Raw genomic sequence first — 17,311 nt, 5'->3', positions numbered from 1 at the left:
GAGACAAATGGTTGAGCCACTTTTGATAGACTCTGTAGGTATGGCCTGGCCTGGGCCCAGGAGGAAAGCAGGGAGAAGAAGCCTCTCTGAGTGCGTAGAAGTATTAAGAATAGAGAAAGAGTGTAGGATGGGGAGCAGGGAGAAAGCTAAGGTATCACAGGGGAACAAAAAAAGTCCCACAGAGAGTGTGGGGTGAAACAGATGCTAGACAAGGAGCAAAGCAGCTGGGGCACTGAGTTGTGATGAGGTTCTTGGTTTGGCAACTCAGGGCTGAGGGCAGCATCTGCCCCTGGAAGAAGCAAAAGGTGTAAGAACAGGGAGCAGGCGAGAGCCAGGGATGGCAATGATCACAGGCCATTCACTGGTAAACACCCAGAAGTTGTGACCAGGTCTGAGCTGTCGCGTCGTTCCTGGAGCACCACAGAGAGGGAGGGAGAGAGGACTGGGTGCTGGGATCAGGCAACAGGCACTGGAAGGCTACAGGCACCGATAGAAAAACCAGGAACCTAGGAAACTCATAGGAACAAAAAACAGCAAGAGGCAAGCCAGACATGAGCTCAGAACTCGGGCAAACGGATGCTCACACGAGGTTGTGTTTGTGAACGTGCCCAGTTCTGGGCAGATGCTTAGTAACTGTTAGCTGGTTCTAAATATAAAACTGAAGCAAGGCAAGTGGCCAGGACAGCAACTCGATGTTGACAACAAAAATAGCCCCTGCTTATGAACACCTCTTATATTCTGGGCACGTTGCTAGGTACTTTACATACATGACCTCATCTAATACTAAAATGACCCTGTGAGGTACACATTGAAAATCTCAATCTACAGATAAACGTGGATCCTGGTTAAGTGACTTGCTCAAGGCCATTACACGATGTGAATGATACAGAGCCGGGTTTCTCTGGCAGCCTCTGGACCAGAGTGACAGCCCAGGGTGGCTCTGATCAACATGGTGACTTAAAAGCAATGGGAGGAGGGGAGCTGACAGCTGGGGACAAGGAACTTCTCAGAGTTCCTCTGGAGTCCCAATCCTCCACTCTTTTTTTAAAGACAGAATCTCATTCTGTCCCTCAGGCTGAAGTGCAGTGGCACCATCATAGTTCACTTTAAACCTCAAACTCCTGGGCTCAAGTGATCCTCCTGGCTCAGCCTCCTAAGCAGCTAAAGCTACAGGCTCACGCCACCATGCTCTGCTAATTTTGTGTGTGTGTGTGTGTAACGGTAGGGTCTTGCTATGTTACTCAGGCTGGTGTCAAACTTCTGGTCTCAAATGATCCTCTGGCTCAGCTGGGATTACAGGTGTGAGCCACCACACTCGGCCCTCTCCTCTTTTTAAAAGGGGGATTGGGGAAGAGAGCATCAGAGGCCTGAAGACCCACCCTGCTCCTTTCTCTCTCCTTTGAAGACTCATGGTGATTTACCCCATATGCCAGAAGGCCAGGCACTAGGGCATTAGGGCCACCCTTTCCTGCCCTAAACCTTGCATGGCCTGTTTCTAAATGGAAGAAAGCAGCGGAAAGCAGGGGCAAGGAATTAGGAATCAAGACATTTGTGGGCTTAGGGAACCCCAGGAATGGTCTGCTTGCCCCATAAATCCCAATAGCTATAGCTGCTGTTTGTCAAAAGCAGAAGAGTGAGTTTACTTTCTCCACGGCCACCATGACCTTCTATCCTTCCTTTCCCTTCACGCACATCACACACACACACACACACACACACACTGGAGGGCCACCTCTGGGTGACCCATGCATCCCCTCTCCCTGCCTCATCCTAGTACTGGGACCATCACCACTGCTCTTCCCTAGAGGAAGGGAGTTTCCTGTGAATTCTCTTTAACCTTGGACTGGGGTCCAGGGCCAGCCGATGATGGAAAATAAATACGTCATCCTGTGCATCTGAGCAAGAAGAACTCAAAGCATCAAACATCTAGTCCCTTCATTTTACTGATGTGGTGGGGGCCGAGGAGGGAGTGGGCTTGCTTAGGGTCATGGAGCACCTCCTGGTACCCAGTCCTCATTTTTGTTCGGCACCCTCCATGGGCTCTCTGCTTCCTGCAAGTGCTCAATGAAAGAGAAGTCTGCAAAAAAGAGGGAGGTCCTTGCCTGGTGACCCAGAGAGCCTCTGACTATTTTGGGAGTCTGGGAGGAGGCTATTGGAAGGCCTTGAGAACTCTGGCCAGTGGTCTCTCCCCCATCCACGTGGCTGTGTGGGGTTGTCTTCAACTATCTTGTTGGAAGCCTGTGGACACTTTCTGCCCCTTTCCCTCTCTCTGTGCCCCACTTGGGTGTGGACTACCCACTTTCCTGTGGGGGCCTGGCTCTGCAGGCCCAGTGACTGGCAGTTATCTTTGTAATAACTTTCATTCGACTTCCTGCTCAGGGCAAGAGTACTGTGACAGCCGGCTAGGGATGCCGGAGCTGGCTGGGAACTCACCGCCACCCAACTGCAGGGATCCCACGGGGCCCAGATCACTCCCCCAGTCCAAGTGCCCTGTGCTATTGCAATCGGGGGTGCTGAAACCAGCAGCTACATTCTGTTCACTTCTCAAACACCAGCAAAATGTCAACATCACAGCCACACTGAAAAAAAAAAACACAGTGTTCTGAAACAAAGTAAAAGAAAATAAAATGAAGTCAGTAACTATGGCCCTCGTGCTGGGCCCCACTGCCTGCATGTCAGTCTACCCTGTTAATCATCACGTATGATTTTTCAAAGAGCTATTTTGAGAAACATTTAGAAAATGGCTTTTCTATAGCTATATATACCTCATTTATACCCTCCAGAAATGGTCGCTCTGTTTAGCAGCAGATGGCTTTTCTCCACTAGTTTTCTTTTCATTTCTCAGTCAAAGTTAAGTGGGAAGTCAACCCACTCCCTAACCCCAGGCATCCACTTATCACCCACAGTCCACCCTGGAGTCAGGGTTGTAGGTGGGGTAAGGAGGAAAGGCTGTCGGTTCTCCCTAAGGCACCGTTCCAGAAAACCCAAGGGGACAAAGGCAGCGGGCATGGTGCTGAGAGGGAAGGCTCAAAGCTGGGATAAAGGAAAGAGCGGAGCCCCAGGGTCGGGGGTAGAATAGAATGTGGCCGCCCTGGTTTGCTGCAGTCAACAACTTGGGTATCTCAAGGTCCGCGAAGCAGGTATAAAAGTATCCCTTTGGCCGCTGGAGAACAGGGGCCAAGCAAGATTAACTACCCTGGCAGCACCTGAGGGCTGTACCTTTGGCCTGCAGGAAGCCGCAAGTCGGGCCCGCATGGTTGTCATGGCAACAGCAGTGCTGAGGCTCCGAAGGGCAAGGGGAGGAGAAGGGGGGTGGAGAAGGCACGCGTTGGCTTTTCTGGAAAAGCCCATCTGTTTCTTTCCCTTAGGAAACGAAGTCAGGGAACACAACAACAACAACAAAGGAGGGATGGGCATCTGGGGTCTAGAAAGAGAAAGGAGAGAAAAGACTCTGAGACGCTCCAAGAGCAGCTCTCCTGATGGGATGTGCTTCCCTTCCTTTCGGGGGAGGCAAGTGACTGACAAAGAAAAGGACTGGGCGGGTCCCTGTGGGCGGCATCTGTGCAGGAGCCGTGTGCAGGATCAGGGCAGGCTCTGTGACCTCAGGCTTGCTGGGGGCAGTCCTGGTAGGACCCTATCAGCCACAGCAGGATTTCTTCTTGGCAGGGTGGCCGACCTGAATGGTGTCCTCTCTCACTGTGTCTTCTTGCTCCTTGAGGAACCTGGGAGAGGGGAAGAGAGAGTGTCAGTGATGGAGAAGTTGATAGGCCCAGGGGCTGGCAACCTGGCCCAGCCACCCTCAGGTCACAGACCATCTGGGCCACACGGAGAGAACCCACCCTCACCGTGGCATCAGAGAGAGTCCTGAATATCTCCCCCTGGAGAGTACAGGTGCACAACTGTAATTGTAAAGCCAGAGAGTTTAGTCGACATGGATCCTTCAAGACGTCTCCTCCAGGAAGCCTCCCCTGATCCTCTAGGTAAGCCTAAGTGCCCCTGACAGCATCTGACCCTTCCTCTGTCATGACCCCACCACCCAGCGTCACAATGCGTGGCTTCCCTGGCTGTCTCCCTCGGCCGAAAATGAGTTGCTTGGTACCAAGACTTATCTTTTTTCTCTGTGCCTCTGCAGCCTATCACAGTAACCAGCACACAGGCGAGGCTCCAAAATATACTGATGGGTTGTGACCTCTGCAGTAGGGCTGTGCCCTGTGTCCAAAGCTCCAGATTAATTGTAGGTGAGGAATTAAAAATAATGGTAAACACCTTGTCTCTGCTTTATAACTTTCAAAACACTTTTGCATTACACATCTCCTTTGATTCTCTCAACAACCTGTGAGTGGGCAGGGAAGGAAGGCATGATTGGTGTTCCTACCTTCCTGACAAACCTCAGAGAGGCAGGGCATTTGCCCAGGGAGTCAGGGGCAGAGAAAAGCCTAGAATGTTTCCTTCTGATACTCCATAACCCCATCACCTTGCCAATGCATAGAGGAGTTGTTCTGTGCTCTTAATTACTCAAAGAAAAATATTTTTAAATGCCCCAGAATGAGTGCTGAGCACAAAATGGGCTCTGTTAAGTATTTATTGGATGGATGAATACATGGAATGAAATGACAGCCTAGATGGATGAATGAATGAGTGAATGCTTAAGTATTGGAAATGAGTCCCAGCGTGGTTTTGTTGTTTAAATTTTTGGTGTAGGCAGGGCCTTAAGGAACCAGTCTTTTCGTGTTACCAGCATCATTACCTTGGTTACCTCCCATTGATTTCCCATCACAGCCCCTCTTCTTTCTGGTTTCTACACCCACTCCTTCCTCCCACATCCACTCCTTCCTCCCACACCCAGGAATTCACATTATAACCCAATCTTGCCCCCAGTTGGCTTCCAGCTAGTCCCTGCTAAGACTTCAGCCAGTGCTGAGGAGCCTCTGATCTGACCTTTCCCAGAAGGATTTGCATTTAAAAAGAGCATCCCTAGGAAAAGGCAGCCTTTAAGACTCAGAAGAAGACTGCAATGGGGGCGACAGGCAGGGATGCTTTCTTTCCCAACAGCATTGTTTCAGAAAGCTGTTCCTGATGTTGCAATCCCATACAAAGGCCTAGGACCTCATTGCCTGTACTCAGAGGGCTCCAGCCAATAGGGAGGAAAGGGGGGTCAGAGGCGTGGCCTGGGTGGCAGGAAATACGGTACCTCCCTGAAGGCAGACACAGCTGGACACAGCAGTTACTGCACCTGGGGAGCACATCTCTTTACCTGGCCAGATGGAGCAGGGACTCTTTGGTGTTGTGACCAGAGTAGGCGCTGCATTCATAGAAGATCAGATTGTTGTCCTGGAATCATAAATCAGAGTGAATACAAGAGTACTGGAGTGAGAGGGGACTGTGGGGGGTGGTAGGAGAGCCCCCTTGTGCATCTACCTACAGCCTTCGCTTCCTCTCGCAGGCCCCTTGACCTCCTCATAATCCTTCCTCACTCCGTACATGGCTGATTTCTGTCTCCACAGGCTCCCTGACTAATGCAAGCTCTGTAACCATCTCCCAGGTGAGCTATAACAATTGTAAAACAATGAAACCATATGCTGTCTAGTGCCTCTTTATACTTTCCCAAATTACTGTCAAGTACACACGTGCTCATTCCAGGTTACACCAGCCCTGTGACTCAGCCAAAGACACAAAGGCCAGGGCGGGCAACATTCTTCCCCTTTCACAAGCAGGTAAGCTGCTGTGAGAGAGGGCGCTTGGCTGGCTTGTTCAGTCCCACAGTGAGTCAATGGCAGAGCTCCTTGCAGCATGCCTTCCCCAAGACAGTGGCATTCCATAGGCCTCGGGGACAGGTTTCATAAGGCACTCCAGTAGGAATTCTCTTTCGCACCAGTTAATTAATACTCTAGCTGCCCTGGCTGTCGGCACTGGTACACCGGACTGGCCATCAGCTCATTAGGATGAGGTTGTGCTGCCTGCATGGTGCGGGAGCCCTTGGCTAAGGCTCATCGTATTCCACTGATCACTCCCATTAACAGATGACTGGCGTCATGACGACAATGCTGATGGCACAGGGCCCTGGTTTTAGATGGCCTCTTCTTGGAGGCTGATGCCCTGAGAGGATGCAGGCCAGCTGAGTGAGGACAGTTCTGTGGCTGTAGTTCAGGAGGTTTTGCCAGGCTCCCAATGCAGCTTTCCCCACCTACACCCACAGGCAGCTCTGCCCTCTGCCCCTCTCACCCAGCCCCAGGGACTTTATCTCTCCCTGTCTGCCTTTCTCTCAGATCTGCAATCTCTTGGGTCAGTCTGTCAAAGAGTAGAAGTTCCATGGGGTTGGAATAGTGGGGAGAGAAGGACATAGGACTTAGAACTGGAAGACATGATTTGCCTTCCTGCTTTGAGTTCTGGTCCCACCTCGGATGAGCTGTGATAATACGAATGTATCACTTAACTCCCGAGTCTCAGTGTTTTTTTTTTTCACCGACAAAAAGAAAGAAAGAAAGAAAATAGAAGAAAATGGATAGAATCTTTAGGTCCAGGTGTATTTTGAAATCCAGAATTTTCCGGATCTTAGAAAGGTAATACATGTATATACTATGTATTATATAACACCCTCAGTGGATTTCAGACAGCACTCTATAATCAAACATATTACTATTGCTTCAGTAAGACATTTGAATATTCACCTTTTCGTTTTTGTTTTTTTTTTGTTTTTGTTTTTTTGAGATGGAGTCTCGCTCTGTCGCCCAGGCTGGAGTGCAGTGGCCGGATCTCTGCTCACTGCAAGCTCCGCCTCCCGGGTTCACGCCATTCTCCTGCCTCAGCCTCCCGAGTAGCTGGGACTACAGGCGCCCGCCACCTCGCCCGGCTAGTTTTTTGTATTTTTTAGTAGAGACGGGGTTTCACCATGTTAGCCAGGATGGTCTCGATCTCCTGATCTCGTGATCCGCCCGTCTCGGCCTCCCAAAGTGCTGGGATTACAGGCTTGAGCCACCGCACCCGGCCTTGAATATTCACCTTTTCTTTTTTTTTCTTTTTTTTTTTTTTTTGAGGCGGAGTCTCGCTCTGTCGCCCGGACTGGAGTGCAGTGGCCAGATCTCAGCTCACTGCAAGCTCCGCCTCCCGGGTTTACGCCATTCTCCTGCCTCAGCCTCCCGAGTATTCACCTTTTCAAAGCAAGGTTACAATCATGAATAGCCTCATGTCATTTCTGGTCAGATGTTTCTGCCAGATAAAATACAAAACAACCCTTTCTGTTTTCAGAGGTTTTTGGATTTTGGAATTGTGGACACGTAACTGTCTAGTGACCCTCCATGTAGACACCTGTCAGGCCCTTCCTCCTCCTTTTTCCTTGAGTCTTACCATCTGTGCTCATTCTCCCAGGCTCTGAACTCATGAAACCCTGTTTAGGACGAGCATGCAAAGAATTACAGATGCATGGGGCTGGTAAGCACCCCATCCTCCCAGACACACAAACCAAACTCTGAGGCAGTAAGAGAAGCCAAGGAACCACGCTTTGTTGCCTGATTTCCGTTAAGCCCCATTGATTCCATTTTTGGGCAAGAGGCCCCATGCTTATTTTAATGGTAGGTTTTCCAGGGCGTCTCCTGGGTTTATCTTGAGTTCACGACTTTGAGGCTCCATCCTGACAGAAAGGATGAACTCTCTAACGCAGTGGTCTACAGAAGAACACACTGCTTTACAGAGAGTGAGCTTCTCATCCCTGGGGCTGATCAAGTGGAAATGCAGATTGGAAGGGGATTGAAATAAGTAAACTATTGCTATCTTAGAATTTATAATTCTGAGTTACAAGGAAGGGACTTTAGGATAATTTCCCATACCCTAGTGGTCCCTAACCAACCCCGTCTTGCAACCTGTGGCTTTCTATGCAGAGTTCTACATGCACAGGAGCTGGGCCATTCCCATGATGCCAAGACACCCATCTTTCCCAGTTGCTCCCTTCCCATGGCACTTCCAGAGAAAGTCCCCACTAAGGCTCCTAGGCACTTGCCCGACTTCCCTCGGGGTTACACTCTGTCGCTTGCTCTTTACCTTGGCAAGCTGCTCTCCGAGGTCCCGGGGGACTTCCCGCTCTTTCTCGTTGTCAAGCTTATTACCCAGCAGAAGAACAGGAACCCGGTCTCCCACAGCTTCCTGCAGAACAGAAAATGTTTTCAACTGAGAGGCATGTCATAGGATCGCCCAGAGGGCAGACTGACAATGTCGGCTGGACAGATGGGACCTGGCTTGAGAATCCCCTGCTGCCATAAAAAGTGAGGCCGTAATAGAATCATCCTGAAAGCAGAAAACACCCACCTTCTCCAAGAGCCTCAGTTTATCACACTTCTGCAAGGTGCCCTAGGACTGCCTGTGCTGTCTTCCAGTCCCTGTGTGTGCAATGACCACTCCCCCTTCACGATGCTCCTTGGATCTTAGATAGAACAGCAGGCCCCCCAGGTGTGCTGGATGAGGGGACAGTTGATGCCAACAGGCCACATGCCCCCTTCCAGGGTATTCCTAAATGGCCAGGCTTAGTCCGATGGACCAAGGCCATGAATGCCCCATGGCTTGGAGTTGTTCTGGAGGCTGCTTTGATTAGAAACTGTGTCACCAGAGGCCTCATGATAGCACATAAGCTTCTGAGGGTTGGATCCAAATCTGCCTCATGGTCTTGCACCCACAAGGCTCCATAAATGACTGCCATGTGCCTCGCTGGAGGCGGGCACCACAGACCCCTGTCACTGGGTGCTTTGGCTCTGAAGAAAGCCCTGTATGAGAAGGAACGTTGTAGCCATAGCAGCTGCACTGCTTGGGCCAGAAGTCACAGGTTTATTCAAGGTATCACACTGTTTACTCCCACAGCAGGCTGTGGCTTACCAGCCAGGGGCCTCCTCCCGGGTCTCCACCTCCTCCCTGGTGAAAAGAGCACTGTAGATATCTCTCCAGATGGCGCCCAAAGGGCCCGGGACCACTGACTGCCATTCAGGGAGTGAATGTGGTAATTGGCACATTGAAGAAGGTTGTTATTTTTACTTATTTAATTAGGGGCTTTTAATCATAATTTAGTAACAAATAGTTATTCATTGTAGCTAAATGTTTTACTAAATAGAGGGACCTGTGGGATAACAGAAGCTAATAAGCAGTTACAGTTTTGCCAATACTTCAGCTGCTTTACTTGAGCATTTCAAATAAATGTCCAAAGTCCATCTTACAGGTATACCGATTTTAAGTTTAAATGCTATTATGTTTGAAATTAAGCCTCAATGTTTCCTTAATCTGTACATTCATTTTTACTGCAGTTCAACAGGCGGAAAAAAATTCTTATTTACCAAACGAGAAAGTTAAGGCTCAGAGAATCCGAAAGAACCTTCAACACCATAAGCACTGAATTATGAGAACTCGTGAGTATATGGGTCCTCATTCTACAGCTTTTTCCTCTAGATTCTTATTTCCAATCAAGTCTCTGCTACTTAGTGTCTTATTAACTGGAACTCTCTAAACACGGTATCTATCGGTGAGATGATACTGTGTGTTTGCAATGATGACTCAAAGGCACTACAAGATCTTACAGTGTCTTCTGACCCCTCAAAAATAGATTAAATTCTGGACACTGCAGTTGATGTGCTAAGTGGATTGTACATATTCCAACTACTTGAAAGTGAGAAAGCCACTCACGGCATATATGAAATCCTGTGGCCCCCCCATTAGCTAGAGCGTTCGCTAATGGGGACACCCCCTCCTCTGACCATGCTGTGCCACAGGATACTTGTGTGAAGAGCTTTTCACGGAAAGGGAAGAAAGGAGGAGGAAGCAGGGAAATGGGCCAAGCAGCTTGCTGTTTAGAGCACATGGGAGAGAGATATTTGTAGATTTATGTGTGAGGAATGATTAAGGCTTGTGGGATTTCTTGACATGGAAACTCTGAAAATATGAGCATCAGACTTGAAATCCCAGGGCAGAATTCTACCCCGGGTTTTGCTATTATTTGAAATGGGCGATGGCTTGCAGAGGGGGTGATGGGTACTGAATGACCCAGTAGGATGAGGTAGGGAATGGGTCATAAACCCAACATCTGGGTCCTGTGCACCATAAACAGCAATGGTGCCTCTTCCCTCCTGGGAAAAGAAAGGGCAGGTTTCTTCTTTTTTGGGGGGGGAGGCCGAGGTGGATAGATCACAAGGTCAGGAGTTCAAGACCAGCCTGGCCAAGAGGGCGAAACCCCGTCTCTACTAAAAATACAAAAATTAGCTGGGTGTGGTGGCAGGTGCCTGTCATCCCAGCTACTCGGGAGGCTGAGGCAGAGAATTGCTGGAACCCGGGAGGCAGAGGTTGCAGTGAGCTGAGATCACGCCACTGCACTCCAGCCTGGGTGACAGAGCAAGACTCTGTCTCAAAACAAAAAAACAAAAACAAACAAACAAAAAACAAAACAAAACCAAAAAACACCAAAGCAATTCCTGGATATAAAAATAAAGGAGCTTAGAAGGAGAAGAAAAAAAAATTTAAAAGCAAAGCACCCAGCAGGAGCTGCGGTTTCTTTGTATTGTTCTTTTCTTACACAGCCACTCTGGACAACTCATTCCCCTCCAGGAACCCTGGCCTGCCACTGATAAAGGAGAATTAGACTCATCTCCAGAGATTTGGCAAAAACAAATGAGAATATCCATAAGACCAGAGAATGTGCTAACTATCACAGTCAGTCACCATCTCCCTGGCCCGGGTCATCAGTCTCTGACACAGGGGCAGGGAGAGGAGCTGGTATTGGGGTAGGTATCTCATGGTCCTCTCTGACTTCAACCCCAAAAGTCTTGAACTATCTGTCTAAACTGTATACCTTTCTCATACCTAACTAGGTTTTCAGCCTGCATACCACTTGGCACGAGATGTTCAGAATTACCTCCTAGAGAAAGCAACATCTCCTTCAAGCCTCCTAGGGCTTTGATGAACAGGTTTCAGGTCTACTCAAACTCTGATGTTGAGACTGTGAGAGATGTTGGTAAAAATCCCATCGGCATGACAGGTTGCAGTGAAGTCATCTTAGCTCCTTCATCAGGCACACAATCTCTCTTTAGGAGATGTGGGTTCTGCCCTAGCTCTGTCACCATCTCTCCAAGTGACTCATCTGAGTCTCTCCTCTTTTCTGTGTCTCTCTGTTCTAAAGCCAGGTTCTGTTCTATGACCCTCTAACAGAGAGCCCTCCCTCCAGCTTCAGTCATTTCAGCTGACTTTCTGTGAGCTTGAGCTTGTTGGAAGACAGACTTGTTGAAATTCAAAAGATCACCCATCTCTGACTTTAAATAACAAGAGCTGTCAACTTGGAGCAGTGGATTGGCATTCAGCTCAGAATGTGCAGCTGTTGGGTTTGGTTGGTTGTTGCCTGTGTGCATGTGTGTGTGTGCGTGTGTGTATGTTTTAATATCTATTTGCTAGGAGGCATGAAAAAGCACTTAGCTGGGATAGTGCTGCTATTTCTCTGGAGCCAAAGCAAGAATTTTTTCAGCACATTAAAGCATGCAGTTATGCTAAGAAAAAAATGACTGCAAAATTATATCTTGGGGGTTTCCATATTTATCCATCCCCTGGACTATGAGTCAAAACAAGATTTATTTGTGTGGTTCGTTTTAAACTGCCAGCACTTCAAGCTCAACTTGGAACGTGGAGAAAAAAAAATCAAACTATTTTTTGCACCATGCTGTACATTGTCACCAATGACACAGATCGCAGAATGAGGTTTAGCTAGCAGCCCAGGAAGGGAGAGGGAAGTGGGCCAGGACCCCTGAGCTGAAGAACTGTCCTGCTTTGAGAGAGAAGCAAGAAGGACTCAAACGTAAATGAAACACCTGCTTTTCAGGACCAGATTTCAGCCACGGACGACAGGACAAGAGAGAAGCGGTGCGGTGTGGCAAAGCCCTCGCTTCTGCATCGGGTGGTGCTGCTGACAAGTGTGGGCGCCTCTGGGAAAGTCACTTCCTCTTTTTGGATCATAGTTTTTCTGGCTTATAAAACAAGAGGTTGCATTAGATTAATCTCCACGTTTTTTTCCAGCTCGGAAACACTGGTCCATTCGGCTTAACTCTGCCAATTCTATTTCACTTCCTCGACTTATACACCTAGCAGTCTAGTGCTATCAGAACGGCAAGAGGCTCTCAACAAAGTTCAGCATCCCAGGACTGCAGACACTGGGGGCCAGCAATCTGGCTCTGGGGGAAATACCAGCCCATACAGGCTCGTATAGGCTGGCATTCTAAATTCTATTTTCTCTACCCGACACAGGCCCCGGAGTCTTCTGATGTCCAGTTTGTCCCATGGCCACACATGGGGCCTTAGAGCCTGACTATTTTCTTTTCCAGATTGGAATGGTTAAACCAATTCTACCCAACTGAGATAAGAAATCGGGGGTGGGTTGGAAATGCCGAGTTGGCTGAAAGACTGCCTGCGGTGACTTCCCATAAGGCACTCAGGAGAATCGGCACAGAGTGCGTCTGGGCCCTGCTTGGGCCTCTTCTGCAGAAGGCCTGCAGGCAAGGTAAAGTTGCCTGGGCTGGGTGAAATAGCAGAACAAGGGCAAGGCCACAGCCTTCCCACCTCATCAAGCAGCACCGGCGCTCTCTTGCACCAAAGGATTTTGGTTCCCTCTGGGCTGGAAGGACTCTCCAGAATCTTCTCACCACACACATTCCTGCTCCGTCTTGGCCTCCCAGAGATAGTCAAATGCCATCATACACTGTAGAATTTGGGGGCCAGGAGGGGTCATTTGGTCTGCTTCCTCGTTGAATGGTTGGCCAAAGTTTCATGGCCAGGAAGTGACCAAGATGGGATAGTAAGAACTTCCTTTCAGGGAGCTCCACTACCTCCCCCGAGCATCTGTTCCCACCCCACACAACCTCTTCCAAGAGTAAGTCTTTCCCATGCAGGCATGTACAGCCACTGAAGCCCTTTTTTCTTGTATGCTTTTCAAGTTGAGGGAGGAAGGGGGACTGTGAACAGCTGGCCACCATTCACTTATTAATAAGGCTTCAGAACCTTGAAGACTGTTATTAAAGCTCCCCCTCCACCCTCCCATCTCCGGGCGAGGGAGTTGGTAAAGTGCTTGGAGCTCTTTGGAAAAGTAAGGTGCTCCACAAATATAAGGTACTTATTATTTTCAATTCCCCTCAGATCAAATTAGGTGTCAAGTTTTAATCTATCACCTGACACCTCTGATTGCTGGTTGCCAAGGCAGAATGACTTAGCTTTTCAAGAATCTAGAGCATAATTGCATTTCTGATGCCACCGTTCCACACCTTTGACACACACTCTGCCATTTGACACAGCCTCCTGCGCTTGTTTCTGAAACTCTGCGCTGCTGAACTGAACGCGTTTCCTGGTCTATCCTACTGAGTCCCAGAGTTCCTAGTGTGTGCTGGACATGCCGTAGAGGCTTAGTAAATTCTTGGTGAGGGGTCACAGGTGTCTTTGAAAATGATTGAGAGCTCTTCTACTCAAAGGGTCATCCCTGGACCACCAGCATCAGCCTCAACCGAGAACTTGCTAGAAACACAGAATTTCAGGCCCCAGCCCCGACTTGCTGAAGCAGAGACTGCATTTTAAGAAGGTCCCCAGGAGAGTCTCATATACGTTAGGGTTCAAGGAGCACTTGTTTAGGCCAGGAACAGTGGTGGCTGAGAATCAAAATTCCCTGGGGAACTGTTAGTTTTTTTTTTTTTTTTTTTTTTTTTTTGCAGGCCCTGAATCACTCTGGGAGAGAAGGCCCTGGCCTCTGTTCCCTTTAAAAGCTCCACATGTGATCCTGATGTTCATCCAGGTTTAGAATAATCAATTAGAGCTTAAATGTATCTTCGGCTAATATCTAAAAAAAAGGAAAAACTCAAACTACAAGTCATATAGAAAAGCCCTGTTTACACATAAACCATTCTGATTTAACTATGGATAGATTCCCCACCTGAGCCGGGCTTCCCGAGCCCACAGACATACCAAGGCTTCCCTGGGCCTCTTAGCAGCCACACGGTGCGGATGCATTCCAGCCCTGTCCCACAAAGGAACGTTTCTGGGGGATGACTAAACTCAGGCTTCAAGCTGTGATGATGGCCTTCTGAGATTTCTTCACCTCCACCACCAAACTATTCCATGTCTTCTTCTAGATCCCAGGCTCTGTGCCAGACAGGAGCCTTAGAAACGGCACCCCTTAATGGCAGCAGAGAGCACAGTTCCATAAATTTGTCACCGTCCATTCCCATTAATCCCAGACCACCTGGAGGCTTAGCCCTAGCACACACCACAATTTAGATCTTGGGGGACAACTAAATGTCTATGGAAAGGACAGGTGACCCTGGAGAAGTTAGGGCTTCCCTTTCTTCACTTTTGAAGGAGATGGCTACACTAGACGGGAGATTTTCAAAGGGAATCCCTTTTGTCTAACAAAATTGTACTTGACCTCCAATATGCTGAAAAAGGCAAGGCAGCTCTGACAGAGATGGGGGACGAGGGACCCGGATCCATGACCACTAAATCTTCCCCTGCCACCCCTCTATCTCTGGGGAATGTCAGTCTGATTCCAGGACTCCAAGGAAGAAAGTCTGGAAACCCCTGGATTAGGTAATCCCTAACTTCTCTCCTGGTGCTTAACTTCTGTAAGGAAGATAAATCTGCTTAGTGCTGCCAACAACAAAAGTAAAAAAAGAAAAGAAGAGAAAAATCACGTCATAAACTCCAAAATTTAGAAAGGAATTACGGCCGGATTCACCCATACCATTGGCTTCCATTATTAGTTTGGTGTATAGGCAATCCACCAGCTACATTTCAAAACTTGCATTTTTCTCATTTATAAGTGTGTTAGGCATAGTAATTTTGAGAAATAATAGGTATTAGGCAAATTCTTGAGAAACCCTTGAATCTGGCTTCCATTCTGTTCCTTATTTTTTCTTGGTAATCAGAAGGATGCAGATTAACAAGAGAGAGATGGGTGACCTAGACAGGTGAAACTACAGAGAAACAGATTTGGGTGAAAGGGATCACGGATCTTAGAGCCGAAAGGGTCAAAGACATTGACAACTCCAAGATTCTGCCTTCAGAGCAATGTGGTATCCATTCATTCATCCAGTAGTTGTTGGCCTCATGCAAAGCATCCAGGTTATGGCAACGAAGATGCAACTTCTGTTCTTAGGTAGCATGGAGACACAGGCCGGTAAACAAGCGATTTGTAGCAGCGTGATAAGTATGTGATGGTATATGCAGGGTATTATGGACTTGGAGCAGAGAGCTGAACATAAGCTTCATGAGGGCAGCAGCTTTGTCTCTTTTATTCACTGCTAGGACTCCCAGGCCCCAGAATAGTGCCTGCAGGTATTTTCAACAAATAAATGAACAAACCATGAATCCTGCTGGTGGGAGGGGTGGGACATCCTACTTGGCTGTTCTGTGAGGGAATCAGCCGAGGCCTGGTAAAGAGCAATTTGTAGCTTGTCCACACTGGCACTGGCCTTGAGAAGCCTGCATTGGAGTGGTGGAAAAACTTTAAAAAAGCATGTACAAAGTGACACATTGCAAGTAGGAATCATAAAAGTAGAGTCTCCCAGATAATTCAGAATGCAAAGATAACACAGTTGCTCTTGGGCCCTGCCAAGACCCTTGATTTTGAGGTGAGCCTGGAGCCCTCACATTCTGGATCAACCTCCTCTTGTGTGAAGAGCTGTGACAGAGGCCCCCAAACATTGCATGGTGTGGCTCCCAGGCAGGGCATAGCTGGGCCTACTGGAGCTGGAAAGACTCAGGGGGTGGGGAGAGGTGCTGGTGAGAATGAGGGAAGAATCTGGTTGTGCTTGAACACTGATTTCTCCAGGACCCTTCCTTGACACTCCACTATGTCCCCTCTCCCAATCCAGTCCCATTCACTCATGGCCCAGCAACGACACAGCTGCTGGCATAATCTGGATTTTCTGTGTCCCTCTCTCCACAAGGGTAGGGACTGTGTCTGTCCTGTTCACTTCTGGGTCCCCAGTAACTAGCCTGGTACCGGGAACTTGGATGAACAGAGGAACAAACGCCTGCATCAGTTTGTTCCTGGAAAAGGCAAGTTCTGAATCAGATTTTGAAAATGCAGAGGCTCAGGTGGGAGATGGACAGAGAAGAAAAGAGAAACTACAATCAAGCCTAAATGCTCCTAGGAAGGTCGCCAGCTCACCTCCACGCTGCTCAGCCACCGCCGGACTGACAGGAACGACTGCTTGTCTGTGAGATCGTACATGACGATGACACCATCGGCCTTTCTGAAGAACTGCTGGGTGATGCACCGGTACCTGCCACAGAAGGGCCATGGGTCAGGCATGCATGACCTTCCCCCTGGAGCCCAGAACTTCAGGCAGCTCCTCACCTCTCCTGCCCAGCCGTGTCCCACAGCTGCAGGGCCACCTGAGAGTCGTCCACATTCACTGTCTTCACACGGTAGTCAATGCCTGCAGGGTGAAACGGGCCTGTCAGGGCTGCTCTGGGCCAGGGGCACCTCACTTCCAAATCAGGAAATGAGGCTTCCAATGTCTGAAGTCACATCAGGCCCAAGGTGACAACCCTCCCTGTGCAGCTCGTGGGAGGCAAAATGGAGAAAAGAACAGAGCCCTGGACGGGGAGGCATGGGACTTCAGCTCTGGTCCTGTCTCTGCCACTTATTAGCCGTGGAACCTTGATCAAATCACTTAACCACTCTGAACTGCGGGCTCTTCACTGTAATACAAGCCATATGCTCTTTATTTCCCTCCCTCCCTCCTTCCCTCCCTCTTTCCTTCCTTCCTTCCTTCCTTCCTTCCTTCCTTCCTTCCTTCCTTCCTTCCTTCCTTCCTTTCCCCTTCCTCCCTCCCTCTCCCCCAACTTTCTTTCTCTCGCTCTCTCTTTTTCTTTCTTTCTTTCTCTCTCTTTTTCTTTCTTTCTTTCTTTTCTTTTCTTTTCTTTTCTTTCTTTCTTTCTTTCTTTCTTTCTTTCTTTCTTTCTTTCTTTCTTTCTTTCTTTCTTTCTTTCTTTCTTTCTTTCTTTCTTTTTCTTTCCTTTCTCTCTTTCTTTCTTTCCTTTCTCTTTCTTTCCTTCTTTCCTTTCTCTCTTTCTTTCTCTTTCCTTCTCTTTCTCTCTCTCTCTCTTTCTTTCTTTTTCTTTCACCTAAAATCCTTTGAAAGGCCCCCTAGTAAAAATCAAATGTCCTATGGGGATGGCCTCCATCAACCAATCCAAAGGTATGTGGAGGAAGAAGAAGGAGGGGAGAAGGAACAGGAGGAGGAGGGTAGGAACTGGCAGGTAGAGGAAAGGACAGAACAGAAGGGGTAAGAGAAAAAAATCACAGGCAACG

At 48.5% G+C, this 17,311-nt stretch overlaps 1 protein-coding gene across 4 annotated transcripts in view; it reads right to left on the bottom strand.

Moving 5' to 3' along the window:
* Positions 1-1,221: 1,221 nt before the first annotated feature.
* Positions 1,222-17,311, bottom strand: part of CRACR2A (calcium release activated channel regulator 2A) — a 190,042-nt gene continuing 173,952 nt past the window's right edge. For all 4 annotated transcript variants that reach the window (XM_030938599.1, XM_030938597.1, XM_030938598.1 and 1 more), the window contains 5 exons: positions 16,352-16,433; positions 16,163-16,277; positions 8,035-8,136; positions 5,255-5,331; positions 1,222-3,722 (listed from right to left, as the gene is read on the bottom strand). In XM_030938599.1, coding sequence (XP_030794459.1) covers positions 3,638-3,722; positions 5,255-5,331; positions 8,035-8,136; positions 16,163-16,277; positions 16,352-16,433 — 461 coding nt within the window. In that variant the 3' untranslated portion in view covers positions 1,222-3,637. The remainder of the gene's footprint in view (positions 3,723-5,254; positions 5,332-8,034; positions 8,137-16,162; positions 16,278-16,351; positions 16,434-17,311) is intronic.

This window comes from Rhinopithecus roxellana, chromosome 10, assembly GCF_007565055.1.
Source record: "Rhinopithecus roxellana isolate Shanxi Qingling chromosome 10, ASM756505v1, whole genome shotgun sequence".
NCBI classification, from domain to species: domain Eukaryota; kingdom Metazoa; phylum Chordata; class Mammalia; order Primates; family Cercopithecidae; genus Rhinopithecus; species Rhinopithecus roxellana.
The sequence above is the reverse complement of the archived record's forward strand: the minus strand, read 5'-3'. Positions and strand labels throughout refer to the sequence as shown.